Source organism: Balearica regulorum, chromosome 1 (genome assembly GCF_011004875.1).
Source record: "Balearica regulorum gibbericeps isolate bBalReg1 chromosome 1, bBalReg1.pri, whole genome shotgun sequence".
Classification (NCBI taxonomy): Eukaryota; Metazoa; Chordata; class Aves; order Gruiformes; family Gruidae; genus Balearica; species Balearica regulorum.
This window is the reverse complement of record NC_046184.1, coordinates 218,259,419-218,274,989: the sequence shown is the minus strand read 5'-3', so window position 1 is coordinate 218,274,989 and position 15,571 is coordinate 218,259,419. Positions and strand designations below refer to the sequence as shown.

Here is a 15,571-nt window from a genome sequence, read left to right as displayed (position 1 = left end):
GCTGGTCCAGCTGGAGCTGCCAGGGGTGGACATGGATGCGGACATGGCTGCAGATGTGGACAAGGACACAGGTCTTGGCAGGAGCAGCCCCATGGAGCTGGGCAGGAGCAGGACCCTGGGGGGGGCTTCAGAGGAGGGGAGAGGGGAGGAGGGAAAAAAGGGGGAATAAAGGGGAAAAAAGGGGAAAAAAGTGGAAAAAAGTGGAAAAGAAAGGGAAAACAAGGGGAAAAAACGGGGGGGGGGGGAGAAAAAAAAAGGAAAAAAAAGGGAAAAAAAGGAAAAAAAAAGGAAAAAAAAAAAAGAAAAATTGTGACGGCAGGTAGGCTGCAGCATCCCCTCAGCCAGCTGGGGTCAGCTGTGTCCCCCAGCCTCCGCACCACCCCAGAACCCCTGGGTCAGCAGGGCCAGAGCTGGGGTCAGGTGCTGCAGGAAAAGGCAGAGCCCCCGCGAGGCGGGACGGCACCCGCACCCAGCTTAAAGCCAAGGCAATTTATCCCACGGGGGGTTCCTGACCGTCCCCCACAGCCACGCTGCAGGGCAGGAGGGGGCAGCGGCTGCTCTGGGCGCTCGGGGGGTGGGAAGGTAAAAATAACCAGGAGGCGGGGGCTGGATCCGGGCCCCAGCAATCCTGGCCAGGGCTGCTATAAAAAGAACGATCAGCCGATTCTCACCTCTCCTTCTGGCAGCGGGCAGGTGCCGAGGGGCCGGGTGCCACGGGACCTGGGGAGCAGCACCCCGCCCCCTGTGGTGGGGAGGGGTCCCCAGGGGTTTGCTCCTGGGGGGGCACACCGCAGACCTGCAGTTGCCAGGGCCATGGTGCCAGGCGCTGGGGACACCCGCCCGTTGGCAGGGTTTAATGCAAGTCACGGGGTCGGGGTCTGGGCCGGTGATGGGAGGTGTGCCGAGCGGGGTGCCCCTGGCTGGGGATGCAACTGGGGGTGCTTTCGCCCAGCCTGCCCCGCTTCTCTCCGCAGCCCCCTCACAGGCCCTGCCGCCCTCCCCGAGCTGACCCTGCTCTCGCTCCCCCACTTCCCCAGCCCCTTGCGGAGGAACCGGCCGCTTCCCTGCCCACGGCACCGCGGCAGCTGGGTGCTTCTCCTGGGGGGGCTCTGCCTGCCATGGAGCACCTGGTGCTGGGCTTGGTGCTGCTGTCCGGGACCCTGGACACTGCCAGACCCCGGCACTGCCAAGACCAACACCCCTTCAAGGTGCTGGACATGGCCCCCAGCTCCTTCGATGACCAGTACTGGGGCTGCAGCTGCATGATGGAGGAGGAGCTGGAGAAGCTCAACCGCACCGAGTTCGCCAACAACAGAGTCTACAAGGAGGCCTGGAGGAATGCCACCGCTGAATGGCGGAGGTGGCAGAGCCATGTTCCCCTGCCACGGGCACTGCGGCGAGGGCATGCAGTCGCCCTGCTGGCGTACACCCAGAACTGCCCCCTGTACCGGGAGTTCAACGCAGCCATACGTGTGGCCGGGCGCTCCCACGAGGAATACCTGAACACCTTCCACTTCAAGGTGCTGCATTTCCTCCTGAGCGAGGCCCTGCGTATCCTGCGGGACACCCAGCCCCAAAAATGCCACCACGTCTACCGGGGCATCCGGGGTATCCGCTTCACCGCCCAGCAGCACCAATCCATCCGCTTCGGCCAGTTCACCTCTGCCTCCCTACGGGAAGAGATAGCCCGGCAGTTCGGCAAGGACACCTTCTTCTCGGTGGAGACCTGCTATGGTGCCCTCATCAGGAACTTCTCCGTCTTCACCGATGAGGAGGAGGTCCTCATCCCGCCCTTTGAGATCTTCAAGGTCACCAGCATCACCCACCACGGGAACAGAACCATCATCCAGCTCCGCTCCCAGGGCGCAAGCAGCACCTACAACTGCGAGTGGGTGAAAGGTGAATTCCTGTGGGGACGGTCCCTCCCCAACACCGGGGTGTGGGGTGCAGGAGTGGGGGTGGCCCCATCCCACCAACTCTGCCAGGAAAGGGGGTCTCGATGGTAGGGAGGGCGAGGGGGGCAGCTTGCCTTTGGACGCGCATCCTTGCACGTCTCCCAGCCGCTCTCCCCTGGGGTTTGCAAAGGGGCCCTTAGCGGCAGAGCACGGCACAGCGTGGCATGGCACAGCGTGGCACGGCTGGGGAGGGGCGAGGAGCGGCACGGCATGTTGCGTGCAGCAGCCGTGCAAACGGTTGGTTTCTTTGGCAGAGAAGAGCTCCAAGCATCAGAAGTGCATCTTCAGCGCAGGTGAGCCCAGAGTCCCCCCTGCAGCTGGGGAGGGCAGACCCCCGCTGGGACCCCTGCCCCCTCCCCCCTGGCTGCCCCTGACTCCCTCTCTCTGGCACCCCCAGGCAGGAGCATCCACGGGGACCTCCCCCGCCTCTGGGGGTTCCTCCTGGCAGCCATGGCCCTGGCAGCCGCCGTGGGCTCCTGAGCCAAGATGCCACCGCTGCCACGGCACCACGGCGAGGGAAAGGGGTCGGGAATGGGAGCCACCAGCTTCACGGAGCCAGCGGGACAGGACGGGTCAGCAGGAGGGCTGGGGGCACGGGGACAGCCCCACTGCTCAGCCCTGCCATGGTGCCACTGGCCCTGGGACGCCCCAGCAGCCCCAGGACACCAGCAGAGCTGGGACGAGACCTTTCCCTGGCTCCCACAGGAATAAAGATTTGCTCTGGGACTGGGGTGTCTCCGGGGGTTCCTGCAGCTCCCTGGGCTGGGGGGCAGCTCAGGGTGGGGGGGCTGCAGCCGGGGTCTTCTCCAGCCCCCTCACATCCCCAGACCTCCCGCATCCATTGCTCTCCAGCACCTTGCCAGTCTGGGAGGGGGTCAGGGACGGATCCTGCCCTCTGCGCGCACCAGAGCCGCCTCCTCTCCCTCCCTCCTCTGTCCACAGGTGCCCCCAGCACCCACGCACAGCCCCATCCCCAGGACACAGGTGACACCGGCCGACACCAGGCAGCCTTGATGTGCTTTAATAAACCCTGGGGTCCTACAGCCGGCTGTGGGCAGGTCCCGGGGCCGGCGCGGGCAGCGCTCCTGCCTTGGTGAGGGGCGCCAGGAGACCCCCGCACAGTGGGGGTGGTGGACACAGGGCCATGCGGACCCCACGGTGGGGCTCAGAGACAGGCTTCCGTGGAGGCGTCACATCCCCACGTCCACGACCAGGACTGCCCCTCCCTGCCAGCCCCAGAGCCCCGGCCAGCCCCGCTGCACCCCTGGGACCCCCCACCCCTCTACTCACAGCATCGTCCCCTCGCGCACGGCCCCTTCCAGGTGCAGCTTCTCCACAAAGGAGCCGTTCCCCAGCCAGTAGAGCAGCGTGAGCTCGGGGAGGCTGCTCACCACCTCGCACCACACCGTCACGCTCTCGCCTGAGGCCGGACAGGACGCAGGATCAGAGGGGCTGCCAGGGCAGCTACAGTGGGGGATCCTGGCCAAGGGCTGGCCCTGGTTCCGCCACTGGCCCCTCGACAGCCTTGGGGTCCTGGGGGGGGTTCCCGAGGAGGCGAGCACTGCCACCTCCGCCATCACACCAGGAAGGAGTAGAGGGAGCCCAGGGAAGACAAGCTGCTCCCCGACAGGGAGCCCAGGGAGGCCATGGAGGCCAGCGGGACCCACCGGGACAGGCGCTTCCTGTTCGAAGCCTCCGCCTTCTCCCTGTGGTCAAAAGATCTGTCAAAAAGAGGAAGTTGCTCATCCCTTGCCTTTGGTCAGGATCCCTGCCCGGCCCCAGGGCCCGTGGCCCCCCACCAGCACCCCCAGGACCTTCTCTGCCAAGCCGCTTTCCAGCCACATGCCCCGGCCTGTGCTGGTGCCTGGCCTTGTTCCTCCCCAGGGGCCAGACTTTGCCCTTGTGGAACTTGAGGAGGTGCCATTTCCCCAGCCCATCCAGGTCCCCAGACGCCAGCACACCTGCTGGGGCACCAGCCACCATCGCGTGAAGAGTACGAGTCTGACGCGTGGCTGAGGACGGCCCTCCCATTGAGTTGCCAGGTTCAGGAAGGACCCCCTTGCTTTCTCAATTCCTTCTCAGAGAGGAGCCGAGGTGCAGCCAGGTCCAGTCCTAGTCCCAGGCTCAGTCAGCGCTTTATGTCTAAAGCGTTACGTGTGTAGCCACTTAGCAGAGTCCACGTTTGCCTGTCGGAGCCCTCTCAAGGACCTTCACTGAGACACTGTCACAAAGGCGAAAAAGTTGGACCCCGCTACTTTCTGCCGATCCACGCTGACCCTGTCTTCGGCACCTACAAGCTCGGACAAGTCCGGCGTCCCACGTTATCCACCCTGTGACTGTGGTCACAACTCGTCAAGAGGACCATCGTATAATTTGGATGTAGGCAGGCTGAGGGATCCATCTCTCTCTCCCGCGTTTTTGTTCTCGTCATTTTCAATAGGGGATGGTATTAAGGGGACATATTCAGGATCACAGCCTTGAAGCATCCTAACTCGCCTAGTTACAGCTCCAGTTATCATAGATTTCTCCCATGATAATCCAATACTAACAATAACAATCGTTACAATAAACATTAATGCATACTGGGCTCGACTCTGAATCCATCCACTGATTTCTAATCCAAACCAACTGAAAACCTTTGAAACCCACCCAGGCCACTGCCAGTCTCCTGGTTTCATTTTCTCACGGAGCTCACGCGTCTGGTCCGCAATTTTTTGCGTCCCATCCATACCTTGGTGCAAGGTAGCGGACACGTTGGGAATTGACACACAACAAGTTTCATCGGGATAGGTGGTATTCAGCCACCCACAAACGCTGCTTTCCTTCAGTAGTAGTATATCCAATGCCAATCGACTCTGCGAGTCATCTGTGAGGTTGCTTGTAGCTGGCTGTTGCTAGCCTCGATGGGCATCCACATCCAATTAGCAAGAGTCTCTACTTGCCACGTTAGATTTTCTATATACAGAAATTATGTTAATTATGACCGCCCAATAACCCCAGAATGATTTCATGGCCAAATTGATCTTCATTCCCGGTATATGATAACTTGGCCGTGGCATGAGGGGCAGTACGTTTATCTTTCTTCCGTACCCTCTTGATTTCATCAGTGCTTTAGTACAATCAAAAGCTATGTGGGACATAAAGTTGGAAGTCCTAAAGTGCATTCTAACCCATCCCAATAGGGTTGAATGACACCCCACCCCCCCCCAGAATAAGCTGTTCCATCATCTTTCCAGGGACGGAGGTGAGGCCGACTGGTCTCTAGTTTCCCGGGTCCGCCTTCTTGCCCTTTTTGAAGACCAGAGTGACATCATTGGCTTTCCGCCAGTCCTCAGGCACCTCTCCTGTTCTGCATCACCTTTCAAAGATGACTGAGAGCGGCCTAGCCAGAACATCTGCCAGCTCCCTGAGCACTCGTGGGTGCATCCCATTAGGGCCCATAGATTTGTGAATATCAGGTTTGCCGAGATGTCCTCTGACCTGATCCTTCCCGACCAAGGGGAGGTCTTCCTTTCTCCAGACTTTGTCTCCTACCTCCAGGCTCTGGGATTCCTGAGGGACGGCCTTAGCAGTAAAGGCCAAACCAAAGGCGCCATTCAGTAACTCCACCTTCTCTGTATCCTCCATCACCAGGGCACCCACCTCATTCAGCACGGGCCCACATTTTCCCTTTTGCTGCTGAGGTACTTGAAAAAGCCCTTCTTGTTGTCCTTGACATCTGTCCTGGTTTCGGCAGGGACAGAGTTAACTTTCTTTCTGGCAGCTGGTGTAGTGCTGTGCTTTGGATTTAGGATGAGAATAATGTTGGTCACATCTACTCATTGGCCTCAAATACTTCCTCGTCCTGATCTGGTGGCCTGTAGTAAACATCCACAAGAGGGTCACCCATATTAGCCTGCCCCTTAATCCTTACGCATCAGCTCTCGACTTGTTCTTCATCCACTCCTATGCAGAGCTCAATACATTCCAGTTGCTCTCTCCCATAAAGAGCAGCTCCACCACCTCGCCTTGCTGGCCTGTCATTCCTAAAGTGTACGTAACCATCCGCAACAGCATTCCAGTCACGCGAGCTATCCCACCATGTCTCTGTCATTGCAATGAGATCACGGCCCTGCGACCGCACACAGAGCTCTAGTTCTTCCTGTTTATTCCCCACGCTGCGTGCATGGGTCTACAGGCATTTCAGAGAGCTAATGGAGCATGGAGGTTTCCCTCGAGGGCTGCAGGAGGGTCCGCCACGGCCATACAGACCCTTGAGGTGTTTGGCTTTCTGGTTCTCCTCTAGGGAGGCAGCTAAGGAACGTTTGTTGCCGCTCCGGTTGGCCTGGCTTGTTCCCCAGGTGGATGCGATGGCATCAGCATTGCCGCCTTGGACCCCAGCCCCTGAGTCCTTCAGTTTAAAGCCCGCTTCACCAACTTGGCCAGCCTGCTGCAAAAGATTCTCTCGCCTCTTCTGGACAGGTGGCTCCCATCCCTCTCTAACAGGTTATCGTCATCCAAGAATGTCCCGTTGCCGTAAAAGCCAAAACCCTCGCGACGGCACCAGCCACGTAGCCAGGAGTTGATTTGCATTATACGTCTATTTCTGGCTGCCGCCTTTCCTCCAACTTGGGCACCAATGTTTGTCACTTGCACCCCCAGGGCTTCATAGTCCTCCTTGATGCTGCCCAGGTTCTGGCTTGCGGTGTCATTCATGCCCACGTGAAAGAGTAGCAGTGGATAGCGGTCTGTGCTCTGGACAAGTTGCGGCACCCTCTCGGCAACATCTCGGATCGTGGCTCCGTACCTCTGGTGCCTGCCTGTCAGGTCGTCAGACGGGCACCTTGGTGTCCCTTAACAGGGAGTCACCCACTACGAGCAGTCGTCGCCTCTTTTTACGGTACCCACCGTGTGCTGCTGGGACAATTTCTCCTTGCAGACCTTGCCCGTGCGTGTCTACAGCTGCTAAAGCTTCTTATCTGTCTCTGTTTGTGAAGCCGGAGGGCGGAGACTGGAGCAGAGCCCTGCTGCTGTGGGTGATCAGGGTCCATGGTGCCTCCTTCTCAGTGGTGCCCACTACAGGAACTCGGTTATGGGACCACCCATCTGCCTCCGTCTCGGCCCCTCAAACACTGCGCAGCCTTTGCACTGTTGCCTGCGACTCGGCCGCCTGACATAACGGACCATCCACCTGCGCACACCTTGTGCAGGTACGGACCTTTTCACCCGGAGAGGGGTCTGGGCAGCCCCTGCAACCCACCGCCTGTACGGACGTCTCCTTCCTGACCCGTTCTGCCTGGAACACTGCTGTTAGCTCTGAGGCGCGTGCCGCCGTTTTGGCAGGGACCGAGAGCGCTTCCCTGGGCCGTGGGCCTACAGGCAGGTTGCAGGGCCCTCCCTGCGCAAACGGCCCTCCCCTGCAAACTGACACGCCGCGCCCTGTTCGCCTGCCATTTCGCTGGCACTGGCGCTCCCCAGAGCTGTTTAAATCTCCCGCGGTTGCTCCTGGCAACGGCCAAGCCGTGTCACCCTTGCCGAAGCCACGTCATCATTGCTGAAGCCACGCCAGCCTCGCTCGTGAGAGCTCCTGGCTCCTGGGGGTCTCTCTGCTCTTCCTCGAGTTTCCCTGGCTCCGGGAACTTCCGTCCACCTTCATCTAGGTCTTGGCCACAGAACTCACCGTTGCCACCGCAGCGTTCCTCGCCGACTGAGATGGATAGATAGAACGGGACAGACAGACCGGCGTACATACAGCTGTGTGGGCACCGCTGGCTGGCAGGGCCCTGCTCCCTGAGCTGTCCCAGCCCCCCCAGTTATCAGTGCAGCTCGGGGGTCTCCTGTCACCCCCAAACTGCCCAGGGAACCCTGCAGTGCCCGGGTTGTGGCCACTGCTCCCGGCTGTGCCGGCCACCCCCCGCCCCCTCCTGCGTCCCCACTGGCATCGTCTGCCACCCCAACAGCCAGGGCTGGGTCCACTGCAGCCCCCCCGAGATGCCGCTCCAGCATCCGGCAGCCCTGGCGGGGGTCTCCTCTGGGCACTGTCAGGGGCGAGGACGGCTCCGGGGAGGGATGGAGGGGTCTGGCCCTCGACGCCTTCCGTGATAAACTCATGGGGCTGCCGTGGAAGGGGCGAGGGCCCGGCAGGAGCTCTGGAGCTGCTGCCCGCCCCACGCAGCGCGGGCTGGTCCCAGGTGTAGAGCTCTGATAAGGAGCGAGTGTCGCAAACATCTGTCTTGACACAGGCAGGAACAAACAAACACAGCCCGCGGAAGCAAGATACCATCTTGTGAGCCCATCCCCCTGTTCCTGAAACATGCAAAGACCATCTGTCTTCTGCGCAAGCGTGTCTGCAAAAGGCCATCACTCGGTCAACCCCAAAGAGGGGGGCCTGTGGAATCCCCAAGACCCCCACAACCCACCGACTCATGTCTAGAGCATTCCTGAGCACGTACGGCACCTGCTCAGTGATGACAACCCTCGCCTATGGGATGGGCGCTGTGGGTTATAAAAAGTGGAAACCCAAGTTTTAGACTCATGCCCACCACCTGAGGACTACCACTACGAGCAGAGAACATCACTGGATCCAAGGGTGGTGATATCTTGTCTCTTTTCTTCTCTTTCTTTCTCTCTTTCTTTCTTTTCCTCTCCACCACCCTCTTTCTCTCTAACTTCATTGTCGGCACATTGGGGTAATATCATTACAAGTTTTGCCAAGCCGCTATCTTTTGTAGTTTCGCTGAGTTTCAATAAAATGTGATTTGTCTGAACCTCTCGAGTAATTCTCCTTACTCCTGACTAACGCACAGAGAATTAAAAAGCTAACCTCACCCTCCGAGTGGGACGGGACACGTGGGTTGGGTTGGATTGGATTGACCGCCATGAAACCACCAGAACCACTAATGCTGGACCTTACCGTGCACCCCGAGCAGGGAGACCCAACTACAGGGATCAGCCGATACCCACCTGGAGTGAGTTTGTACAAGAAATAGTGAATTATTGGCACCGCATGGGCTGGATTGGATTGACCACCGTGACACCGCCAGAACAACTCCCTCGACAAGTTCGTCAGGCCCACAGCACTAAGGCTAAACCAGCGTTCAGACCCAAGTTCGATAAGGAACGTAACGCTCTGTGGCGTAGAGCCTTGCCGATGGGAGTGCCACGGGGCATGTTCCCATTGTAACCTGTGGCCAAAGGGACCAGAAGGGCCAGAGAGACTGCGAGAGCTTAGCTCCCACTCTTTCGATGCCACCAAAATGAGATAGTCAGACCTTGCAAAGGCTCGCTGTCCTTAGTGCGAGCAGTGAAGCGAGTGGAACAGGCAAGAAAAGGACAGATCTGATCATTCGGGGACCTTTCCATCTCCTGGATACAGCGCGCGAGGGTGCAGGCGTTGCCCAGAAGCCTACAGCCCGGAAATGGTACGCCTGTCTGGATGGTACCGATGAAACCACATCGGTTACAGAAGGCAGCATTAAAGTATCTAAATTACAGGAAGATAGAGACAGCACGGTGTTATTGCAAACCCCGCCAAGCAAAGCGTCTGTGATTCAGGGGGCACCTCCTCTGAAGGAAGGCAGAGACCTTCAAGGGGTCTGGTTCACTGATGCACCATCTAAGAGGCAAACCCATGAGTGGAAGTATAAGGCGGTGACACTGGAAGTGGCCCCGGGGGAAAAGTTAAGCACAGGAACAGATAAAGGAAGCGCACGAGTAGGGGAGCTTAGGGCAGACCTACCGGCCGCCCGACATGGCGCCAGCCATATCTATCCCGACTCATCTGCTGGTTTTAAGGGATCCACAGAGCGAGTGGGTCTCTGGGCAGCCAACGACTGGCAGGTAAAGAGAGTCCCGCTCTGGCAAACCGCTGACAGTTGGAAACAATTGCAGAACTAGGAGAACAAAGGGTGTCGCGTATTGGGTGGGTGACAGGACAGGACTGATCAGCTCCTATCGCTGCCCACTTCAACCAACAAATCGATAGCCTCACCCCACTACAGGACATGGATGTCGTGAGGGATGACCACGAATGGGAACGCTTACTTGAATGGCTGCACGGGAAACAAGGCCACAGCGGGCGAGCCCATTTGTATGGGGAAGGTATAGCCCGAGGATGGCCCGTCTCGGTAAAGCCGTGTGATCGAGCGGTAGCTGCCTGCTCACGATGTCGTTTATAATTTAACAAAGACCATCCAAGTAAGGCACCTCCCCTGCATATCCGGGACAAGAAAACACTGTGGCACACCTGGCAGATCGACTAGAGTGGCCCACTATGACCCTCAGGGGGTAAAAAACACATAGTGGTGGGAGTGGAGGTCATTTCAGGAGCTCCCATGGCTGCCGCCGTCACGGCTGCCACTGGGAAAAATACAGTCCTTAGTCTGAAGGAGTGGTTTAGTACACTTCCCCTTCTTGAGGGGATTCAAAGCGATAACTGGTCGCATGTTTCAGCATTTTTCAGCTGCAGTGGTACAAGACTGGTCAAAGGAAGAAGGGATCCGGTGGGTATTCCATACTCGGGCAGCAGGGTCCTGCCAGCCAGCGGTGCCTACACAGCTGTATGTATGCCGCTCTGTCTGTACCGCTCTATCTGTGCATCTCTAGAGCTCGAGGTCTCTCTCTATAGCTCATGCCCCAGGGGGGCCGGGACTCCTCAGCCCTGCAGCCGGGGCAGCCCCAGTGGGGGTGGGGGTCCCGCTGTGGGGCTCCTCTTCCCTGGTGCTGGTGGAGCTCCCACCCTGCAGCTCCACGGGGAACGGGGGGTGCTCAGGACAAGCCACCCTCATGGGGCACCCGCGGCCACCGCTGGTGCTGGGGGAGGACCCACGTGGGCAGGGGGTGCAGCGGGGTGCCTTGTCTCTCCTCCTGTGCAGGGGGAGCAGGGAGGGGTGGAGCAGGGAGCGCTTGTCCCGGTGGGCCCCGCTGGCCTCCATCGACTCCCTGGCCCAACGGTGGGGAGTGGCGGGGGGCAGCGGGGGCTCCTGCTGTGGGACCTTCCCAGGGAGCCATACCATCCCACCGGCCAGGATGGAGGTGCTGGTCCAGCTGGAGCTGCCAGGGGTGGACATGGATGCGGACATGGCTGCAGATGTGGACAAGGACACAGGTCTTGGCAGGAGCAGCCCCATGGAGCTGGGCAGGAGCAGGACCCTGGGGGGGGCTTCAGAGGAGGGGAGAGGGGAGGAGGGAAAAAAGGGGGAATAAAGGGGAAAAAAGGGGAAAAAAGTGGAAAAAAGTGGAAAAGAAAGGGAAAACAAGGGGAAAAACGGGGGGGGGGGAGAAAAAAAAAGGAAAAAAAAGGGAAAAAAAGGAAAAAAAAGGAAAAAAAAAAAAGAAAAAGTGTGACGGCAGGTAGGCTGCAGCATCCCCTCAGCCAGCTGGGGTCAGCTGTGTCCCCCAGCCTCCGCACCACCCCAGAACCCCTGGGTCAGCAGGGCCAGAGCTGGGGTCAGGTGCTGCAGGAAAAGGCAGAGCCCCCGCGAGGCGGGACGGCACCCGCACCCAGCTTAAAGCCAAGGCAATTTATCCCACGGGGGGTTCCTGACCGTCCCCCACAGCCACGCTGCAGGGCAGGAGGGGGCAGCGGCTGCTCTGGGCGCTCGGGGGGTGGGAAGGTAAAAATAACCAGGAGGCGGGGGCTGGATCCGGGCCCCAGCAATCCTGGCCAGGGCTGCTATAAAAAGAACGATCAGCCGATTCTCACCTCTCCTTCTGGCAGCGGGCAGGTGCCGAGGGGCCGGGTGCCACGGGACCTGGGGAGCAGCACCCCGCCCCCTGTGGTGGGGAGGGGTCCCCAGGGGTTTGCTCCTGGGGGGGCACACCGCAGACCTGCAGTTGCCAGGGCCATGGTGCCAGGCGCTGGGGACACCCGCCCGTTGGCAGGGTTTAATGCAAGTCACGGGGTCGGGGTCTGGGCCGGTGATGGGAGGTGTGCCGAGCGGGGTGCCCCTGGCTGGGGATGCAACTGGGGGTGCTTTCGCCCAGCCTGCCCCGCTTCTCTCCGCAGCCCCCTCACAGGCCCTGCCGCCCTCCCCGAGCTGACCCTGCTCTCGCTCCCCCACTTCCCCAGCCCCTTGCGGAGGAACCGGCCGCTTCCCTGCCCACGGCACCGCGGCAGCTGGGTGCTTCTCCTGGGGGGGCTCTGCCTGCCATGGAGCACCTGGTGCTGGGCTTGGTGCTGCTGTCCGGGACCCTGGACACTGCCAGACCCCGGCACTGCCAAGACCAACACCCCTTCAAGGTGCTGGACATGGCCCCCAGCTCCTTCGATGACCAGTACTGGGGCTGCAGCTGCATGATGGAGGAGGAGCTGGAGAAGCTCAACCGCACCGAGTTCGCCAACAACAGAGTCTACAAGGAGGCCTGGAGGAATGCCACCGCTGAATGGCGGAGGTGGCAGAGCCATGTTCCCCTGCCACGGGCACTGCGGCGAGGGCATGCAGTCGCCCTGCTGGCGTACACCCAGAACTGCCCCCTGTACCGGGAGTTCAACGCAGCCATACGTGTGGCCGGGCGCTCCCACGAGGAATACCTGAACACCTTCCACTTCAAGGTGCTGCATTTCCTCCTGAGCGAGGCCCTGCGTATCCTGCGGGACACCCAGCCCCAAAAATGCCACCACGTCTACCGGGGCATCCGGGGTATCCGCTTCACCGCCCAGCAGCACCAATCCATCCGCTTCGGCCAGTTCACCTCTGCCTCCCTACGGGAAGAGATAGCCCGGCAGTTCGGCAAGGACACCTTCTTCTCGGTGGAGACCTGCTATGGTGCCCTCATCAGGAACTTCTCCGTCTTCACCGATGAGGAGGAGGTCCTCATCCCGCCCTTTGAGATCTTCAAGGTCACCAGCATCACCCACCACGGGAACAGAACCATCATCCAGCTCCGCTCCCAGGGCGCAAGCAGCACCTACAACTGCGAGTGGGTGAAAGGTGAATTCCTGTGGGGACGGTCCCTCCCCAACACCGGGGTGTGGGGTGCAGGAGTGGGGGTGGCCCCATCCCACCAACTCTGCCAGGAAAGGGGGTCTCGATGGTAGGGAGGGCGAGGGGGGCAGCTTGCCTTTGGACGCGCATCCTTGCACGTCTCCCAGCCGCTCTCCCCTGGGGTTTGCAAAGGGGCCCTTAGCGGCAGAGCACGGCACAGCGTGGCATGGCACAGCGTGGCACGGCTGGGGAGGGGCGAGGAGCGGCACGGCATGTTGCGTGCAGCAGCCGTGCAAACGGTTGGTTTCTTTGGCAGAGAAGAGCTCCAAGCATCAGAAGTGCATCTTCAGCGCAGGTGAGCCCAGAGTCCCCCCTGCAGCTGGGGAGGGCAGACCCCCGCTGGGACCCCTGCCCCCTCCCCCCTGGCTGCCCCTGACTCCCTCTCTCTGGCACCCCCAGGCAGGAGCATCCACGGGGACCTCCCCCGCCTCTGGGGGTTCCTCCTGGCAGCCATGGCCCTGGCAGCCGCCGTGGGCTCCTGAGCCAAGATGCCACCGCTGCCACGGCACCACGGCGAGGGAAAGGGGTCGGGAATGGGAGCCACCAGCTTCACGGAGCCAGCGGGACAGGACGGGTCAGCAGGAGGGCTGGGGGCACGGGGACAGCCCCACTGCTCAGCCCTGCCATGGTGCCACTGGCCCTGGGACGCCCCAGCAGCCCCAGGACACCAGCAGAGCTGGGACGAGACCTTTCCCTGGCTCCCACAGGAATAAAGATTTGCTCTGGGACTGGGGTGTCTCCGGGGGTTCCTGCGGCTCCCTGGGCTGGGGGGCAGCTCAGGGTGGGGGGGCTGCAGCCGGGGTCTTCTCCAGCCCCCTCACATCCCCAGACCTCCCGCATCCATTGCTCTCCAGCACCTTGCCAGTCTGGGAGGGGGTCAGGGACGGATCCTGCCCTCTGCGCGCATCAGAGCCGCCTCCTCTCCCTCCCTCCTCTGTCCACAGGTGCCCCCAGCACCCACGCACAGCCCCATCCCCAGGACACAGGTGACACCGGCCGACACCAGGCAGCCTTGATGTGCTTTAATAAACCCTGGGGTCCTACAGCCGGCTGTGGGCAGGTCCCGGGGCCGGCGCGGGCAGCGCTCCTGCCTTGGTGAGGGGCGCCAGGAGACCCCCGCACAGTGGGGGTGGTGGACACAGGGCCATGCGGACCCCACGGTGGGGCTCAGAGACAGGCTTCCGTGGAGGCGTCACATCCCCACGTCCACGACCAGGACTGCCCCTCCCTGCCAGCCCCAGAGCCCCGGCCAGCCCCGCTGCACCCCTGGGACCCCCCACCCCTCTACTCACAGCATCGTCCCCTCGCGCACGGCCCCTTCCAGGTGCAGCTTCTCCACAAAGGAGCCGTTCCCCAGCCAGTAGAGCAGCGTGAGCTCGGGGAGGCTGCTCACCACCTCGCACCACACCGTCACGCTCTCGCCTGAGGCCGGACAGGACGCAGGATCAGAGGGGCTGCCAGGGCAGCTACAGTGGGGGATCCTGGCCAAGGGCTGGCCCTGGTTCCGCCACTGGCCCCTCGACAGCCTTGGGGTCCTGGGGGGGGTTCCCGAGGAGGCGAGCACTGCCACCTCCGCCATCACACCAGGAAGGAGTAGAGGGAGCCCAGGGAAGACAAGCTGCTCCCCGACAGGGAGCCCAGGGAGGCCATGGAGGCCAGCGGGACCCACCGGGACAGGCGCTTCCTGTTCGAAGCCTCCGCCTTCTCCCTGTGGTCAAAAGATCTGTCAAAAAGAGGAAGTTGCTCATCCCTTGCCTTTGGTCAGGATCCCTGCCCGGCCCCAGGGCCCGTGGCCCCCCACCAGCACCCCCAGGACCTTCTCTGCCAAGCCGCTTTCCAGCCACATGCCCCGGCCTGTGCTGGTGCCTGGCCTTGTTCCTCCCCAGGGGCCAGACTTTGCCCTTGTGGAACTTGAGGAGGTGCCATTTCCCCAGCCCATCCAGGTCCCCAGACGCCAGCACACCTGCTGGGGCACCAGCCACCATCGCGTGAAGAGTACGAGTCTGACGCGTGGCTGAGGACGGCCCTCCCATTGAGTTGCCAGGTTCAGGAAGGACCCCCTTGCTTTCTCAATTCCTTCTCAGAGAGGAGCCGAGGTGCAGCCAGGTCCAGTCCTAGTCCCAGGCTCAGTCAGCGCTTTATGTCTAAAGCGTTACGTGTGTAGCCACTTAGCAGAGTCCACGTTTGCCTGTCGGAGCCCTCTCAAGGACCTTCACTGAGACACTGTCACAAAGGCGAAAAAGTTGGACCCCGCTACTTTCTGCCGATCCACGCTGACCCTGTCTTCGGCACCTACAAGCTCGGACAAGTCCGGCGTCCCACGTTATCCACCCTGTGACTGTGGTCACAACTCGTCAAGAGGACCATCGTATAATTTGGATGTAGGCAGGCTGAGGGATCCATCTCTCTCTCCCGCGTTTTCGTTCTCGTCATTTTCAATAGGGGATGGTATTAAGGGGACATATTCAGGATCACAGCCTTGAAGCATCCTAACTCGCCTAGTTACAGCTCCAGTTATCATAGATTTCTCCCATGATAATCCAATACTAACAATAACAATCGTTACAATAAACATTAATGCATACTGGGCTCGACTCTGAATCCATCCACTGATTTCTAATCCAAACCAACTGAAAACCTTTGAAACCCACC

General features: G+C 60.6%; 2 protein-coding genes across 3 annotated transcripts; both read left to right on the top strand.

Moving 5' to 3' along the window:
* Positions 1–882: 882 nt before the first annotated feature.
* LOC142600196 (erythroblast NAD(P)(+)--arginine ADP-ribosyltransferase-like) lies at positions 883–2,681 on the top strand. Its single transcript, XM_075742986.1, has 2 exons — positions 883–1,899; positions 2,353–2,681. The coding sequence occupies exons 1-2, from the start codon at positions 927–929 to the stop codon at positions 2,433–2,435; spliced, it is 1,056 nt and encodes a 351-aa protein (XP_075599101.1). The 5' UTR covers positions 883–926; the 3' UTR covers positions 2,436–2,681.
* Positions 2,682–10,321: 7,640 nt separating this feature from the next.
* LOC142600195 (erythroblast NAD(P)(+)--arginine ADP-ribosyltransferase-like) lies at positions 10,322–13,647 on the top strand. 2 transcript variants are annotated; one of them, XM_075742985.1, is made up of 4 exons: positions 10,322–10,492; positions 12,004–12,865; positions 13,176–13,214; positions 13,319–13,647. In XM_075742985.1, exons 2-4 carry the CDS (start codon positions 12,085–12,087, stop codon positions 13,399–13,401), a joined length of 903 nt encoding a protein of 300 aa, XP_075599100.1. In that variant the 5' UTR covers positions 10,322–10,492; positions 12,004–12,084; the 3' UTR covers positions 13,402–13,647. The 2 variants fall into 2 exon arrangements, with proteins under 2 accessions (XP_075599100.1, XP_075599099.1); XM_075742984.1 differs by lacking the exon at positions 10,322–10,492 and having other exon boundaries at positions 11,849–12,865.
* The last annotated feature ends 1,924 nt before the right edge of the window (positions 13,648–15,571 follow it).

Excerpts from the sequence above, each read along its gene's own strand:
- LOC142600196 (XM_075742986.1), top strand. The coding sequence starts at position 927 with ATGCAACTGGGGGTGCTTTCGCCCAGCCTGCCCCGCTTCTCTCCGCAG. Across the intron at positions 1,900-2,352 it reads CAACTGCGAGTGGGTGAAAG|GCAGGAGCATCCACGGGGAC; the intron begins GTGAATTCCTGT and ends TGGCACCCCCAG.
- LOC142600195 (XM_075742984.1), top strand. The coding sequence starts at position 11,893 with ATGCAACTGGGGGTGCTTTCGCCCAGCCTGCCCCGCTTCTCTCCGCAG. Across the intron at positions 12,866-13,175 it reads CAACTGCGAGTGGGTGAAAG|AGAAGAGCTCCAAGCATCAG; the intron begins GTGAATTCCTGT and ends TTTCTTTGGCAG. Across the intron at positions 13,215-13,318 it reads GAAGTGCATCTTCAGCGCAG|GCAGGAGCATCCACGGGGAC; the intron begins GTGAGCCCAGAG and ends TGGCACCCCCAG.